General features: G+C 31.7%; 2 protein-coding genes across 4 annotated transcripts; both read left to right on the plus strand.

The window, feature by feature from the left end:
- Nucleotides 1–2,928: 2,928 nt before the first annotated feature.
- On the plus strand, nucleotides 2,929–4,735 carry LOC114375388 (protein CHLORORESPIRATORY REDUCTION 6, chloroplastic-like). 2 transcript variants are annotated; one of them, XM_028333161.1, is made up of 4 exons: nucleotides 2,929–3,240; nucleotides 3,891–4,022; nucleotides 4,130–4,338; nucleotides 4,439–4,735. In XM_028333161.1, the coding sequence occupies exons 1-4, from the start codon at nucleotides 3,042–3,044 to the stop codon at nucleotides 4,643–4,645; spliced, it is 747 nt and encodes a 248-aa protein (XP_028188962.1). In that variant the 5' UTR covers nucleotides 2,929–3,041; the 3' UTR covers nucleotides 4,646–4,735. The 2 variants fall into 2 exon arrangements, with proteins under 2 accessions (XP_028188962.1, XP_028188963.1); XM_028333162.1 differs by having other exon boundaries at nucleotides 3,054–3,240; nucleotides 3,878–4,022.
- Nucleotides 4,736–14,799: 10,064 nt separating this feature from the next.
- On the plus strand, nucleotides 14,800–16,315 carry LOC114375495. 2 transcript variants are annotated; one of them, XM_028333280.1, is made up of 5 exons: nucleotides 14,800–14,992; nucleotides 15,085–15,134; nucleotides 15,253–15,331; nucleotides 15,751–15,860; nucleotides 15,943–16,315. In XM_028333280.1, exons 1-5 carry the CDS (start codon nucleotides 14,932–14,934, stop codon nucleotides 16,111–16,113), a joined length of 471 nt encoding a protein of 156 aa, XP_028189081.1. In that variant the 5' UTR covers nucleotides 14,800–14,931; the 3' UTR covers nucleotides 16,114–16,315. The 2 variants fall into 2 exon arrangements, with proteins under 2 accessions (XP_028189081.1, XP_028189082.1); XM_028333281.1 differs by having other exon boundaries at nucleotides 15,751–15,812; nucleotides 15,943–16,299.
- The last annotated feature ends 660 nt before the right edge of the window (nucleotides 16,316–16,975 follow it).

The raw sequence follows: 16,975 nt of genomic DNA on the forward strand, positions 1-16,975 counted from the left end.
TTTTAAAGCCTACGTCACGTGCAGAGCCGTTTTCAATGACCGGAGGATGTATCATATTGAGCTTAGTCTCATATAAGCCAACGAAGGTTGATCCAGATGGTAAGGACACGTTTCATATCCCACAAGGATCAAAGTTTAAATATCGTTGTTTATGTGAGGATTTTGTTGCTGGACAATAATCAGTAAGTACATTTGTCAACATTTTTTGAGTCAGAGACTTATCTTGATTCTAATGAATTTGCGGAACTCAACTCACGTCAACTTTTATTCAAAAACAAAGTCTCAAATAAGCTCACCCCTTCATCATATAACAGCTGTTGTTAGTGATTGTGAATCAACACATCCCCTCTCCCCTATGAGTTAAATCATTGTGACACAAAACATTCAAGTAAGTCAATTTTACGAGGGATTAGTATCATTTTATTGTCATAAATCTCATGATCTTCATCACTAGCACAACCACTAATTATACATTGTCATGTTGCAACTGATGAAAGGAACGAGGACATAATGTTATGACTCATTACATAAAACTATAAAAACTCTGATATGCACATTTTTGTTTTGGTAGAGTCTACTAGAGTACACATACACATGCCTTCATTCAAGTTTTAACTGAAAAGTATTTGAGTAGGACCACTTAAAACTATAATGGAAAATCAGGTCAGGTGTAAAATGGTGTGAATTTGTGATTGCAATAATTGTGTCAATAGCATTGTTTCTTACTTTTATAAAGGTCAATGGAGCAACATGAGATTGGTTACTTGATCAAAGCATGCCTTGTGGGACGGCACCACCAAAAGAAACAATGTTAAAATTAAGTCGGTTAAGTTACGCGATCACCTTTCCGATTTCACGAAACTACTAAAGTCTTGTAAAGGATCCTCATATTTCTACTGAGCTGTCAACATATCCTTAACATGACCCACACTTCCAAATATCTAATTTGGCATTTACACAATGTGGATCATGTTCTCTATAAAAAATTGTCAGAATTCTGATGTATAGTTAGACATTCATATATGATGCACTTTACACATACAACCCATTACATGTGACCCATTCAGCAGTCCTTTATTATGCAAAGGTCTTCAATCTCTTCCTCTGTCAAATTGCTATAGGTCCATGCAATCTTCTGCAACTGAAAAGACCTTACCAATTACCTTTGGTGGAATTTAAGAGAAACCATTTAAAATTATAACAGATATCTCATACAGAATTAGGAAATAATCAGTTAGTCTCTCCAAGAACTAACACTAACATGAAACAGATATAGGGATTAGGGAGTGCCATTGTTAGACTTGGCACAGATAAGTGGATGAACGTGTAAATTAAGTGGTGTAACACAGACGTGTGGAAGAACATGCAATTCAAATGGTTAAGGTGAAAGCCAGCGACACTAACATATGTGAAATCCACAAAACAAAGAAATGGTGTCCCAAGTCTAGGATGTTTCACAATAGCCACGTGACCTGGTGCCAATAACAGTATATTTGGTGAGACTACAAGCAATCCAACAAATATATTTATCTGTGTCTATAACACGTTATTGATAGGTTTGAATACAGAGTAAAAGCGCGCCGGCACATACATTTACATACATATGTCTGCACATATCATGTATGTGTGTACAGACATGATCATAAAGTAACTCAATTGGGTTGGGATCAAAATAAAATCAGGTAGGGAAGAAATGTTATAATTTTGTGAAACTGCCACATCACAAAATATTACTCATACACTCATTAAGGACAACATTGCAAACGCAAGTTCTGATCTTTTCCAACTTACAATCTCTTCACATATCTCTGGAAGCAGAAATTTAGCTCTCTTGATGCAATACTACAATAAAGTACTAAATGAGGTCTTCACATGTCTCTTGTGTAGTTTGCACGAAGTCTTAGATTATTGTACCCAAAAAAAAAATACTACAGTTAAAGTAAAATCAACAATGATCTTACCCAGCTTGCTTCTCAATATCAAGGATTTTTTTTTTTTGCCTTATCATCTTTATATGCATTATTACTTGTGAAAGAAGAAGAAGAAAGAAATCAGTCTTCCATAAGTTAGTGTTTTTAAAAATGTTAATTCCTTAATCAGAACACATTGATAATAAAGGTAGAATTTAGTAAAATAGTACTGAAAGAAAACAAGGAATAAACACACAAAAATAGAGGTAATTAAAAAACACAATTATTCTCAAATTAATTAATTAATTAAAAACATCTCAAGATGTCCATTTTTTAAAAAATATACTAAAAGAATAATAAGTTTATAGAAAAAAAAATCTAACTTAATTGGTTGATGAGATGCATGAATTATTATAATCCCTAATACATGTCTTTAATTCGTGGAGATAAAAAAATAATAAATCATTTCAACAATAAACTAAAAGCAAATATCATTATAGATTCAAAATTGCACATCAATTAATAAAAAGAATCAAATGGTTTCAATTGCGTAACAAAAAAGAATTGTTCATTCTACAAATTCTTTGCTTATCATGATCTTGTCCAAGGCTCCCAAACTAAGATAAAATAAAAATACAATAAAATATAACGTACTAAATTTATATACGTCATAAAAACTCTCAACATTGATAGGGTATTGGAAACATAATGAATATAAGCATAAAATTAATAAGAAAGCGTTGTCTAATCAGTTTTTATGTTAGTTAATGTTTGTATATATAAATAAAGTAATTTAATGATCTTTATATATTAAATTAGAATTGATTTACTTAAAAAATGACATTATACATGCCAAAAAAAAATTATCTTTTCTCTTATATTAACTTAAAATTCTTTTGAATGAGTTACATATATTTTTATAATGTTATTCATTCTACTTTAATTAATTATATAATTTTCAATAGCTGATTTGATGTTTTCTTGAAAGGCACAAAAACCAGTTTTGAAGAAGCGGATAGAATTATTGGGAAAACGTAAGGCCCGAGCGAGGATTTAGTGGATAGATAGAAACTGTATTAACCGCTTCTGCTCTGCTTTGTTCTGCCTGCAACACCCCGAAAGTGCAGACTAATGGTTACTACCCCCATCAAATGCAAACCATTGCTTCCACTTTCTTCTTTGCCAAAACCAACCACTTCATGGCTTTTTTGCAAACCAATTTCCCATCCCTTTCCAAATTCTCGTCCTGTGTATCAGCGAGGAAATGTCGCAATCTCAGTTTCCTACAACCCCCAAGGCAACTTCGACCTCTCTTTATTTGACGATGATGGTAATTCCTAACACTAATAGTATCATTCCCTCGTTTTCTTTTCCATTTTCTTATGCTCTTCTGATTCATTTCAATAAGTTAAATATGTAAACATTAACCAATAACCTATGATAATGATGTCATATATAGACCATTTAAGGGAATTAAGGATATATATTAGTGTTAAATGTCCCTTCTAATTCTTATGATCATGAAAAACATGTAAAGCGAAAAAAATATGCCGACAGTGTATATAAATTAAACTCAAGATCGCTGCATTGTTAAGTTTATTACATTTGAGATATTTTGCAAGCCTTCATGATTTAGTTCTTGAAAATAATCTCAATAGGTTGACGGAGAAAAGTATTTATAAACCGTTATTGACCTCGATTCTTAAGTAATGTGACACTTTTTTGTGGTATGGAACTAGTAAACTACTCTGAATTGGAATTGAAGTATGTCTAAATTCATTTCAAATCAACAATTGATACAATTTTATATTTCTTACTCTACGTATTTTCTCACTAACTTAGGAGGAACCAATCCAGTAGTAAATCTTACTCCTTAATCCTAGTAACTAGCACTAGCAGAAATTGTGCTACTACTATATTGTAGTGCTCTATGCATTTAATGAAATTATCATACTATACTTGAACAGACTTTTGTTACAGATGAAACTAAAGCTGCACCTCCTCTGCCCCCAACTGAAGGCCGATTTGAAGTTGCTATTGACAATGATGTTATTAGTCGTCTTGACTTGTCCCCTTTTCAAGCTGCAACAGGCATGAAATCCCCTTTATCTGGTAAGCAAGTTAATATGAAGCTTGAAAATTGTTTAGCTAGCTACTTATGGGATACTAACTTTCATAGTTAACTTGGATGCTGCTGCCTGGTGGATTGAATGTTGCAGTAAAACCAAAAGAATTTCTTGAGCGCACAATCGGCTTCACCATCAACTATACTAGAGAAGATCCCCGCGATCCTCGAGAACTATCAGAGTATCCTGATATTAGGGTGTGGTTTGTGAGACTTGATGCTACTTATCCATGGTTGCCAGTTTTGTTGGATTGGAGAGCTGGAGAACTGGCTCGGTATGCTGCAATGCTGGTTCCACATCAGGTGATGTTCAAAAGTGCATTTTGTGTGTGTGTGCATAAAAAAAAAAAAGAGAGAGGGAGCATGCTTGATGCTAACTTAGTATTTATATGTTATGTTGCAGATGAATATTAAAATGGGAGTGGTCTTCAATCCTGAGGCATTGGAACTGTTTGTTATGAAGAAAGTTTTTATTGTGTATTCTTGGTTGAAGCATCACAACATTCCCAAGCCTAAATTGAAGGCAAATGATATGGCCAGAATGCTTGGATTTACAATTGGAGATGAACTATATGACTTTATTGATAAGCATCCGCTTGATCTGTCGTAAAGAACCTTTGTAGCAGAAACCTACGAAAATTCTTACTTCAATTTTCTCCTACGAAGCCGTGATCAATAATAAGCTTCTTTTTAAAGTAAAGTGAAATAGGTTTTACTGGCATACTCATAGAACAGTGTGAGGTTTCTGCAACGGTGGTCTACAATCAAAAGGGTTATTACGCTTATTGGACCAAAGGTCATAAATTGAAGGTCAACATATAGAGAAATCCAATTTTTGTTGCTACCCGTGCATGGGTATGGGCGGGTACGAAACTCAACAGTAGATATGGAAACGGGTACTATAATGTACCTATCAAGGATATATTTGGTTTAAAGTTACAAAATTATGTTTGCAAATTCCAACGTAAGTTGCACCTTCCAATACATAAAATGAGAAGGAAAAATTGTGGGTTTGAAAGTAAAAATACTTTTGAAAACTTTAATGCAAACAAGCACCTAGACTCTTGAGTCTTGACCCTATCGTTGACTTCCCTAAACCCATTATCACTTAATACCTGCATGAAACGCTCTTAATAAGGGAGTCTAATTTTTCATAAGGTTTGGACATTAAAAGTTGCACTCAAATGCTTCGAATTGGTGTCAGGTTTAAATGTCTAATGTTATAAGAGTAATAAAGGGGTTGACGTGGATGATCATTTAATGTAGCTGACTCTAATTTCTTTGTTGTAACATTGCTTATATAGTACCTTTTAAATTTCTTAGGCTGGCTATAGGAGTAGATCCAAGAAAAGTGAAAACATGGTGGCCAGAGGTGGATTCTTTCAAAATGCATCTCGATTCATGGAAGGATAAATATCTTTTACTTGGAGATAGAATCATATTATTAAATCAGTACGGTTTAGTTTGTCATTTTACATTTTATCTTTTTTTAGGATGCTTTTAATAAAGGTTATATTTGACAAATCTAGCTGAAAAATTAATTGATAGTTAGAAACTGAAAAATTATATATTAAATTATAAGTATCGAATAAAACTAATTATTGAAATAACAGAAATATTTTATAAAAAATAATCAAAAGTGTTAAGGCCCTTCGAAGTATTGAGTTCTCTTTTCTATAAAGTGGAGCAAATGATTCTAATAAAATTGCTTGGGTTCGTTGGTAAAAAAAATCTGTCAATCTAAAGAATATGATGGATTAAGAGTAAAAAATTTAGAAATATTCAGCCCCAATCTCTTGGCCAATAGAAATGGCATTGTCTTGTTGATTAAAAGTTAGCTTGGTTTGGTTTATTACCTAAGAACATAGATATGAATCCATAATAAGGTGCCTCCCAATGAAGGTGGAAAATACAAAATCTACCTCAATATAGTGACAACATTTGAACAATTTTGCAAGGAAAGTAAGAAACAGGGTGAGTAGTAAGTTTTGGCATGACATATGGCTAGGGAATGCACATCTCAAACATGTTTTTCCTAGAATTTTTCAATTTTCACATGATAAGAATGCACTAATTTTTAGATGGAAAGTGGCGAGGCAATGATTGAATCTAGACAAGGAATTGGAGGAGATGAGATATTCTTGTGGCAGCATGAGTTATTTTCATAACTTTGATACATGATATCCTCGTTTTCACTATGTAAAGATTAAATGATTTCTTAATATAGATTGGTGAAAGTTTGCAATCGTTTTCCACCAGATCTGCATACGATCACTACTTGTCTTCATATTTTGATTTCTCTAACCCTTCTCTTTAAGCTCTGTACAATAATAAACTGTGGAGGTATCTGTGCCTCTTAAGATGAAGGCTTTTTCATGGAGATTGATGTTGGATAGATAACTTTCTAAGGTGATTCTCTTCAAAAGAGAAATCTTACAAAATGCACATGAAAATTTATGCTCTTTCTATTAAAAAAAACTGTAATCATATTTTTTTCTATGCAAAGAAAATTATATGCTCTACTGTTTATTATGTAAAGAATAAAATAAAAATTATAATAAGAAAATAAGATTAATAGCACCAATATTTTTAAGTATGTTAATTTGTTTTCTCTCTCTTTTAGAAACTCAACCCCCCGCCCTCCCTCTCCCTCCCTTTTTTTTAATCTTTTTGCTTTGTCTTTCATCTCCAAATCAGAGTTAATATTTTTCAAGGAAATTTGATAACATGGGTCTTAATTTCTAGGCCCAAATAAGATGTTTTTAAGAATAGATATTTTTTATATTATCCTTTTAATATTCAGTTTTATTTTATATTTCCTAAAAATACTAGATAATGATAAGTGTATGGTTGTCATTTATTAGTGTTACTATATAATGTAATGTTTGCACTCTATTGAAATATCAATGAGAATATGAATGTTTATCTTTTACCTGTCTTTGTAGCTTTCTCTTTAGTTTTTAGTAGTAGTGTAGAATAGAGTCACTTTGAGCCCAACAAAATTTCTACAAAATAATAAAATTCAAATCACAATTTTAGGCTTTTGACGAAAGGAAAAACTATTATTCAGAAAAAAGGCATTTGCCCCACCTCCTCATGCCATGCAATTGTCATATATAACACTCACGTGCTATGTATAGAAAGGGAAGAATTGCAAAAGGAACTAAGCCTAAAGTAAAGTCCTGCTCGTCGGTGAAGTGTTAGAATTAGGTCTAATCACGTAAATCACATTCATACTCGTCGGTGATCCCACCATATGTCAACTTTGTTGGCCGAATAAGTAGACTATATCTCTAGGGACAGTTTGTTAAGTAAATGAAAGGAAATTGAAATTCTAACCCTCTAGTAGACTAATACAGTAATACACCTTTTGTTGTCTACTTGTCTTGGTTATTTGTTGGGTAAATTGAGATATATTTTTTCATGTCAGCGTCTAAGCAATGAGAATCACTACTTAGGCATATGATAGTAGTCTAAAGAAGACATATGATCGATATTTGTCATCTCATCGCTTATGGCCATGCAGTGTTTTGTGTTTCATTCATGTTAGTTGCTAGCTCAGGGGCTAAAAAGTTATTGTTTATATATAAAAAAAAAAGTAGTTATTAGACAAATATTGTGTCTGGAAGTATGTATATACGTGACATGTTAAATAATAAATTTCAACCACAACCTTAATTTATTTCTTCATTTTCTTTGTTCTCCGCCGCGAAACAATATTGTCTAGGGAGAGTGCATGGTTGTTGTGTCAGATGGGGGCCCGGTTTAGACAGTGTTTCGCCCATGTGCTATAATGCGATGTGAACAAGTCATGTGAGACTATATGAGGGGGTCACAACATATAGGTATGGGACTGTGAGAAGCCGAAATATAACATTAATAATAGATCTTGAAGGATATATATGGAGACCAACCATATAATTTATGTATCTAAGTTCTAATAGAATCATGGCACCTTTTGGTTTCAGCTAGAAATATTGCAACAACAATGAAGGGACAAGCTCACAAAAAGTTCAATAGCTATCCCTCTCCCTTTGCATGACTTTTGCTATCTTTGTTTTCCTCTGTAATTGGTTTGACTAGCATTGCAACTGTATGATGTACGACTCCAAAGTAGTTTCCCCCATATATCCATTTTCTAGCTGCCTCACGTTGATCACCTTTCCTTTATATCCTATTCATAGTTCATAATAATGACATTTTAAACCTAATTTAGCTTCTATGTTTGTTCAAATTTGAAACAATAATATATATGTTGGACTCTACCCCATCATATATAAGATAATTGTGATGACTAATTAAGTTAATAAAATGGTAACGTGAAATAATGGATTGTTCATGTGTGTACGTGGAAGAATTGATTGATGAGTAAATCGACTTGCGGCCTCCCCCACATGAAGAATTTAAGACAAGATTTCTCTGTCTCCCCTCTCTTGAAGAAGTGGTAACTGAATTGCTGATCTCAAATTATTCCCACGTACGCTTACTTTGTAGATGTAAGAGATTGTATTCAATTTTATTTATAAAAAAGGCTTAATAAGATGGAATTAAGCAGAGTAGTTAAATTTAAGATCACGCAAGTTGGTAAATATCAATATATACACTTATACTTGTAGGGTGTAAAAATAAAACATCTTGCATTCATCAATATTGGCATTTATATATATCTCAACTAAACTATTACCAACATTCTTGCAAGGTAGTGTTGTAAAAACGGGTCTTCCGGCAAGTTAAGATGTGAAAAGTGAGTTGAGTCAAAATTTTGTATTGGCTACATATTTTTGCCCTGTGTCATTGGATTGGGTGTATATACATGTTAATTAAAAAAAGACTAAATCGTAATATTTGTCCCTTAATTTTTTAAATTTATAATTTTAGTCTCTCTCATTTTTAATTATAACATTTAATCCTTTTAATTTTATAAATTGGTGATTTTAATTCTTCTAATAAGTTATTAAAAAATAATTATGATTAATAGAATTATTAAATTAGTTATAAATTAATTAAAAATTATTAATTATTAAAAACATTAATAAAAAGTTAACCCTGATCTTTCATAGCACTCTGTTTCTCTTTTTCTCAAGAAACACTTCTTCCACTTTTATCACCTTGCAGGTGATTTCACCATCAACACCATGTTAGGAATAATAATATTGAATCAAATAGGTTTGATAATTTTGGGACCAACAGCTCAAGGGTTTGCCCTGGTCCAACAGCTCAATTCTTTTTTAACCTCATGGTTAAGATCGAGCATGTCCTATTTTAAACCATCGTTTCATCGGATGGTACCATTTATGCCATCAGATTGGACTATTTTGACAGCCCTATAATTAGGCTGGCTCCAACGACTAATGACTAAATATGTCATCTTGCATTTAGTAGTAGTATCCCAAATCTTGTGATAGTGTAACAAATCTTTTAAAAAATTCTCTCTAATAATTAGATAATAAATTTTCATTAGAAAACCTTAATCTTCACGAATTGAAATTGAATAAAAGGTTATAGAAATAAACATAAAGTTTTTATTGAAATTGTTCAGAGAAAAAGTCCGTAGCTAGCTAGTGATATTTATGAAACTAATTTTGTGTTTTAAAATTTAAATTGATATGCTTGTGTGTGTGTGTGTCCAACAAAAAAGAAGCATATATTATATAGTTTGAAACTCTTCTAGTTTATCCAAGGGGCGTGGAGTGAATAAATTAATCAGCATCCAGGATATCTGGGAAACTATAAAATAAATATCGATCTGTAAATAGTAAATACTCTTACGTACTCAATCAAATAAAACTCATGAACTAAACATTTAAACCCTTATAAATAATATAAAACACCAAATGTACAACTACTACAATATGTATAGTATGTAAAACGGAGTTTCTATATAAATTATTAAATTAATAACGAAAAGTATGATAGGATTGTAGGACTTTGCTAGGTTTTGTCGAAGGAAATCCGTGTATAAACAAAGGAATAACATCACCAAAGCTGGATTGTTTGGTTATGAACAGGCACGTAATCAGAAATCACGTACAAGTTTTGGTCTTTATCAAACACAAAATAAAGAGAGACAAAGAAAGGTGGGTACACCTTTCAACTGTTAGGCAGTCCAAATTCTTAGTCTCAAAAGTGACGTCTCAATGTCGGATTTTGTTTTCTTAAAGAATTCAAACTTGCCAAAGAAATTTAACTTTTGAAACCCTTTATTTAATTTGAAGCTAGCTCGTTCCCATGAGTTAAATTCCATAAAAAAAATTATTTAACGAAAGATTATGAAAAATCATGTTGAGAACAAAATTAATCTTTTATCCAATAAATTAAAAAATATCCGTAATTTCTGACATAAAAAAAAAAACTAACTGGTTCATCCTCGTGTGAAATTCAATTTACTCTTAAGTCTCGTGGACTAAAAATAAAAAACTATTGAAAGCTTACTAACGTCCAGGTCCCTCCCATGCATTAAAAATAGGGAAAAGTCAATTGACACTTCAATGCCATTTTATTATAGCCTAAAGTTGAAATTGAAAGAGTGGTAAGAGAAAAAAATATACATAAGTATAATAAGTAAATGACCTGAGTATAAAATAAATAATAATTATTAATAATAAGGTATTTTATACATTAAGGCGTCTATATATTATTCATTTTAAAAAAATAGCAAATAGTCAATGTAAATTGGCTTAAGTAATTAGAATTTTGATATGAATTCTCATTTTTTTCATATATGTGAGTTTGAATCTTTCTGATGTACTGTCCAATAGTATTATATAAAGCAAAAGTACATAAAAATAAAGGTGGAAAAGTTGTATGGAAATACATATTTGGTTACTAGTTAGGGTAATTTAAAAGTATTTTTACCTTCTTTTACAGCAAAAGTACTTTTACTTTTAAAACAATAAATTCATTTTTCTTCATTATGTATATTGAAATTTAGAAATATGTATTGAAATTCTCAAAACTCATTCCCAAAATATATCCAAATACCGTATAACCTAAGATGTTATAACAGTTATTATATATGCGTTTCACAAATTGGAAAATATATATGCATTGAAATTCCTAAAGTCACGTTCCCAAAGACTAGCATAACCTAAGTCGTGGTAATAGTTGCTATATATGCGTTCCACAAGGTCCCTAACCAATTGGCAACAGTAGTTTCTTTCTCATCTTCAATTGCCAATATTGAGAGAGAGATTTCAATCATGCATGAGCATGATTTGATGAAGTGTGTGCTCCATGTTAACTTTCACCAAATTAGAGTGAAGTCCGTTTGGTGCGGTACAGAGGCAAACACACTCATCCGTGGTCATGGCGACATATATTCTGGAATTCCACAATAACCTTTTTATTTTAGTCGTTTTATGTAATTAAATTATGTGTTTCAATTAATTTAATCATAAATATATGTGCATAACGTGACAAATTGATTTCTGACAAAAGAAACATGCTTTGACACATTGTTTTTCAAGAGTCTGTTATACATTTTAGGCTAAATTATTAATTTATTTCTCTGTTTAATTAATTAGTTTGTAAACAGCGTGTTTGGATTTGTGTTGGGATTTACCTTTTTTTGTAATAAATCTACGTTAAAGTTTAATTTGTAATAATGAATCAGGAGCTAACAAGAAATACTAGCTTCTCCAGCTTCATACGCGTGTCGGATCGTTCATTGATGCAGAATTGCAGACGCCAAATCAAACAGACAAAAAATTGATTTTAAATTAAATTAATTGTAAATGATGTAACTTATTTTAAATGTTTTGATTCTAAAAACTAGTAATAAAATTCCGTATAAAATCTTTTTATCGAAGGAAAAGGTTATGTAATTGCTTCAAAAACTCAATCAATTCTTAAACGTGAATCATGTTAAAATCACATTAATTGATATTAACATGATTTTCTTTCTATTCCAACGTATATATTACTAGTTACATTATTAATTATCTCTTGTGTGCTTTTCTAACATGCAGGATATATACACTATAATTTTTAGTATCCACAAAACATTTTTTTCTCTGTATAGTTCAGATCAAACTGTTACAGAATACAAATAATTCTAAACTGTAAAAAAAAAACCTAAACTCAACACTTATATAAGCACATATCAATGTGTGCAACACTCGTGTATCTCTGACAAATTTGTACACCTTTAATTACGTGCAGAACAATATCGCATGTACGTTGATAGGTAGAATCATTTTTTCCCTAATGATATGGGCGACTATAAATCAGGATTGAGGCTAACCAAAAGACTACTATCTAGAACATTATCTTCTAAGGTTAGAATCTCTGGTCAAACAAGAGTTCACATTTAGAATCCCCTTATGTCGTTTCGACATATCTCAAATAGGATTATTTAAAAAAACAGTAAAAAAAGAGAAAAACAATAAAATTACTTGAATATTTTTTTATAAATGATAATTATCTTCACTATCAACAATCTTATTAAGTAGAAGAAGATGATTATGTATGATAAAATATTTTTTGAGCAATTACTTACTCATAATACAAAGGTGAGAACTTTAATTAAACTAAAATAATCTCAGATGATCTAATCGGTTATCAATTACTTGAATATTTGAAAGAGGAAGTAGAGCGAATTGAATAAAATGAAGGTGAGTCCATAGTCCCACACATGACAAATTCTGACAACGTCGCCACCAATGTGTTTCTTGCATCCCAGAGGTGCAACAGCGTGCGTGAAGTTGCTGTGCCCACGTGGTGATTGGCGTGCCACTTCACCCCGAGATGTCGACGTCCACGTGGATTGGTCCTTTCCTTCCCTTCGCAAGGCAACTACGCGACAAAATCCTACGTAGGCATTGCCATGATTCAACCTTCCTTCTCACAATAATGCCACTTTCTTGTTGCCTAATTAATTGATGCTCTTCCATGCCTTGTAACTGCGGAAGCACAATGCACCTACTTATGTCCATCTTGTTGAGGAATTGAGGGGAATAAATATCGAAAAAATTTACACAACTATAAGCAATCACATGATGAACTTACACCATATTTTAATTTAAAATATGTCTTCTCCTTATTTATATAATCTTCAATTTTTCTGTTTCTATTCAATATAAAATTTTATCTCACATTTATACTCTAATATATATATTCCTGTGAATTGAGTTGTAGACTATACTTGAGAAATATTTTTATCATATTTAAGTTTGTAATTGGACATTTCTGTGGATATATGGCAGGATCAAACTCTATATCATCTTTAGTTTTAATCGCCTAATTAAATTACAAACACGTTTCATCAATTTTGATTGATAAGAATAGTTGGATCAGATGTGATCATGTGAACCAATACCGATATACTATCACCTAATTAAATTTGAAACACGTTTCAGTTTTCATTGATGAGAATTGTTGGATCAGATGAGAACCGTTACCGATAAGGTCTGAATGAATAGTTGAATCGAAAGCTGCCTGAAAAGAATGTAGCTTGGCATTTATATGTCTTGGTCTAATAATAAATACTCGGTCTAACAAGTGGCAGGTGAAACAAATTAAGTAAATCAATGAGAGCTGGAGTAGTGAAAGTTCAACTCTCGTAAAAGTACAAACTATGATCAACCAACTATAAATTTTGATCTATAGTGGAAGTATTTCATTCAACAAGAATAAACTTAACAAGTTGCCACTAATTTCTTCTTCCAATAGTGATGGATATATGCATATTGAAACTTAATTAACAAAATCTCATAAGATTAATGATCACAAAAATAAGACAGTTTAACTATTTATATATGCGTGGTGTGCAGGGATAAGAGTGTACAACAAGCTGTACGCTATGATCTTAACTAAAACTTCCTACCTAGCTACGAAGCTAGAGCAAGTAATTAAAAAACTTTTGGTGATGAGAGATAGGCTATGCTATCAAGCTTGGAAATGAGCAAATCCATTAGGTTGTCTTCTAGAAGAGACAGTGTCCAAAAGGCGACGAAATGAACATAGGGAAAACATGGTCTTGTACTCTTATTGCACAAAAGTGAACGAGACAGAAGAAAAGTCTGGCATCATGGAAATTTGCAAACATTGAAGCTTGCATTCATGTTAGAGAAGAGAAAAAGAATAGTACAATTGCAGGCAAACTTATATACATGCATTATTATAGAGTTCATGAATTTTTGTTTTACTGTACCATTCCCCAAAGTAAATGTACCATTTTTGGGATGAAAAAAAATTGGAGGACACCAAATATTTGCTAACATCAAGAGAGGGTTGTAACAATACAAAAAGCAAAAATATAAATATATGATATAATGTGATGTGATGAGAAACATGAAATAAAAGAACAATAATAAATATTGATAAACTATATGATATACAGATATGATTATATATCATTGTCATTCTTTTTAGATTTCCATTTTATTTATCTATTCCTGTTTATTTTTAGACTTCTCATTTTCCATTTTACTTAGGTCTGGACATACTTTTTATAGTTTAATGCAGTGAATAATATCTAGTGCCTAGCCATTAATAACATCGTTGTTGTTTAACATTTTTCTATCATTTAACTTCAAAACCTTTTTAACACCTAAACCTTCGCTTAATTAAATAATTGGAGTTTCAAATGATTAGCAATTTCCATTGATATAGGGTGGCAGTTGGCACTTTGAGGGGTGCCATAAGACAACTAATATTAAAAAGGGAAGTAAAAAACTATTAGTTTAAGCTGAACTTCGATGTGGACCCCTATACGCCACTATATATGTAATAAGCTGCCATCTATCTATTCTTCATCCCATCAACCACTCATAACTTCCAAATTATTACTCAGCTAAGCTCTTCTTTGAATAGAAAGGAAGAAAAACCTGAAGAAAACTCTACCCTCTTTGTTTAAGGATTAACCTGCTCATTTCTTCCCAAGATTTTTCTTTCAAAATGAAGCCCTCTTTTGTGGTCTCTCTTCTGCTTTTGTCACTCCTCCTTGCAAAAACTCAAGGTAATTATAATTAGTTAAAGCAATATTTTCAGCAGCAGTCCACTCAATTAGGCCTTCTTTTTGGATTCCTAATATTTCCTTCTTTGTTGCAGGGATTCGTCTAGGGAAAGTGTCTTCAGCAGTTCAGCAACAGAAACAACATGTAGGTGATCCTTACTTTGTAGTTTTATCCATTCATCTCTTTAACAAACTCCAACCTTCTTTCATGCTTTCATATTTCTATGGATGCTAATGTAAAAGTTCACTTCTTCTAACTACAGGATGGAGAAAGTACTTTGTTGAAAAGAAGTAGCACTGATACTGAGGAAGCTTCTCTCTGCAAAGACAACGCATGCACAGGTAGCCACAAGAAAAGAGCCTCTAGAGTATTCAGAAAATCAAACAACAAGTTACCAAACATTCATGAAGATTACTATGGACCTAGACGGCATAGGCCTAGACACCATTAGTTTTCAAGCCCCCATTAGTTTTTTTTTTTTTCCTTTGTTTCTCCTCATAATACAAGCATGATTCACAGTCTTACAAAGTACTAGACCAAGTATTACTTAGTGCAAGTTGTCCCATAAACTCCAGATGGCTTCAAATTTTGTTATTATGCATAAAAATTATGCAAGGCTTCATTCTTGTTCACTTCGTTTCTGGTTTAATTAAAACATAGCAAAATATAACAAATTTAATAAGTGCCAACCCTTTTTTATATATATACATAGATGTAATTAGTATTTAGCATATCTTGAATGTTCTTATGTTTGCTGCAGGAAACATAAAGAATAGGAAACTCGTTAACACTCCCGTTTCCACAGCCCAATCCCTCTCCAAGGTTGGTGTTAGAGGAAAAAAAAAATCAAATTATACCATATATTATATTGTAGGTCTCAACTTAAATGTAAACCTTGCAATTTCTTTTTATTTTTTTCCTCTTACTGATATTATATATGTGTTATGGACAGAATGTGGAAGAGTCCAAGGTTGACCCCTCGGTAAATGGCAATACTAGAAATGTGAATACATTGAGCACTTCGAAGCACAAAGATGTCCCTGAGGAGCACTACCATGACCTTGTAGAGATAACTGAGATGGACTATTCTCCAGCAAAGAGAAAGCCTCCCATACACAACTGAGTCTAGGGATGATCAACTAGAAAAAAAACTAACAAAGTTCCGTATATTAGGATAATAAAATAATAATAGACAGAGATGTTGGACAGCATTGCAGAAAATGCTGCAGTTTTTTTGGCCTATGAATGATTTGTACATTATTATCCAATCACACCTTTTTTATTGATTATGATATATATTTTAAAAATATACTATCTTCTAATTTGATGATTATACCGGGTTTGGGTGTTGAATTCTCGTAATTTTTACAATAATAAGTTAAAGGAAAAGGAAATAGTGACATAAGTGTTAACAATTTATATACCAACTACCAAGGTGTCTCTCTTTTAAGATATGGAAGAAGAAAAAATCCAGAGACCAATGATTGCGAACCTACCATTTACTGGTTTTGTTCTATTGTAGCTGAGAAAAGGCATATGTGTTCATCATGTGTTACTTACTTAAAAATCTTCCCATAATTCAGTTCAAACTTCATGATCCATTCCACATTCAGTCAGTCAACTCATTTAATTTATAATTACTAGGGCGGAGAGGTATTCTATGTAGCTTTACATATTTTAAATATAAAAAAAATAACTAACAACATGAGATTAATTATTAGGAGAGATTAGCAGATTAAAAGTTTAAAAACTGATGAAAGATAAAATTTTATATGAAAATTGTCATAAACTAATCATCTTTTAATATGATTTGGCTCTTTTAAAATAAGAAAGAGTAAAGTAAGTAGCCTATAAAAAAGAATGTAAGTAAATCTAGTTACTAATAAGAAAACCAAATATTAATATTTTAACATATTCACTATTATTTTTTCACACATATACATGTAACATTCATGGCGGTTAATTTTTTTTATATCAATGATTTG

Source organism: Glycine soja, chromosome 11, assembly GCF_004193775.1.
Source record: "Glycine soja cultivar W05 chromosome 11, ASM419377v2, whole genome shotgun sequence".
Classification (NCBI taxonomy): Eukaryota; Viridiplantae; Streptophyta; class Magnoliopsida; order Fabales; family Fabaceae; genus Glycine; species Glycine soja.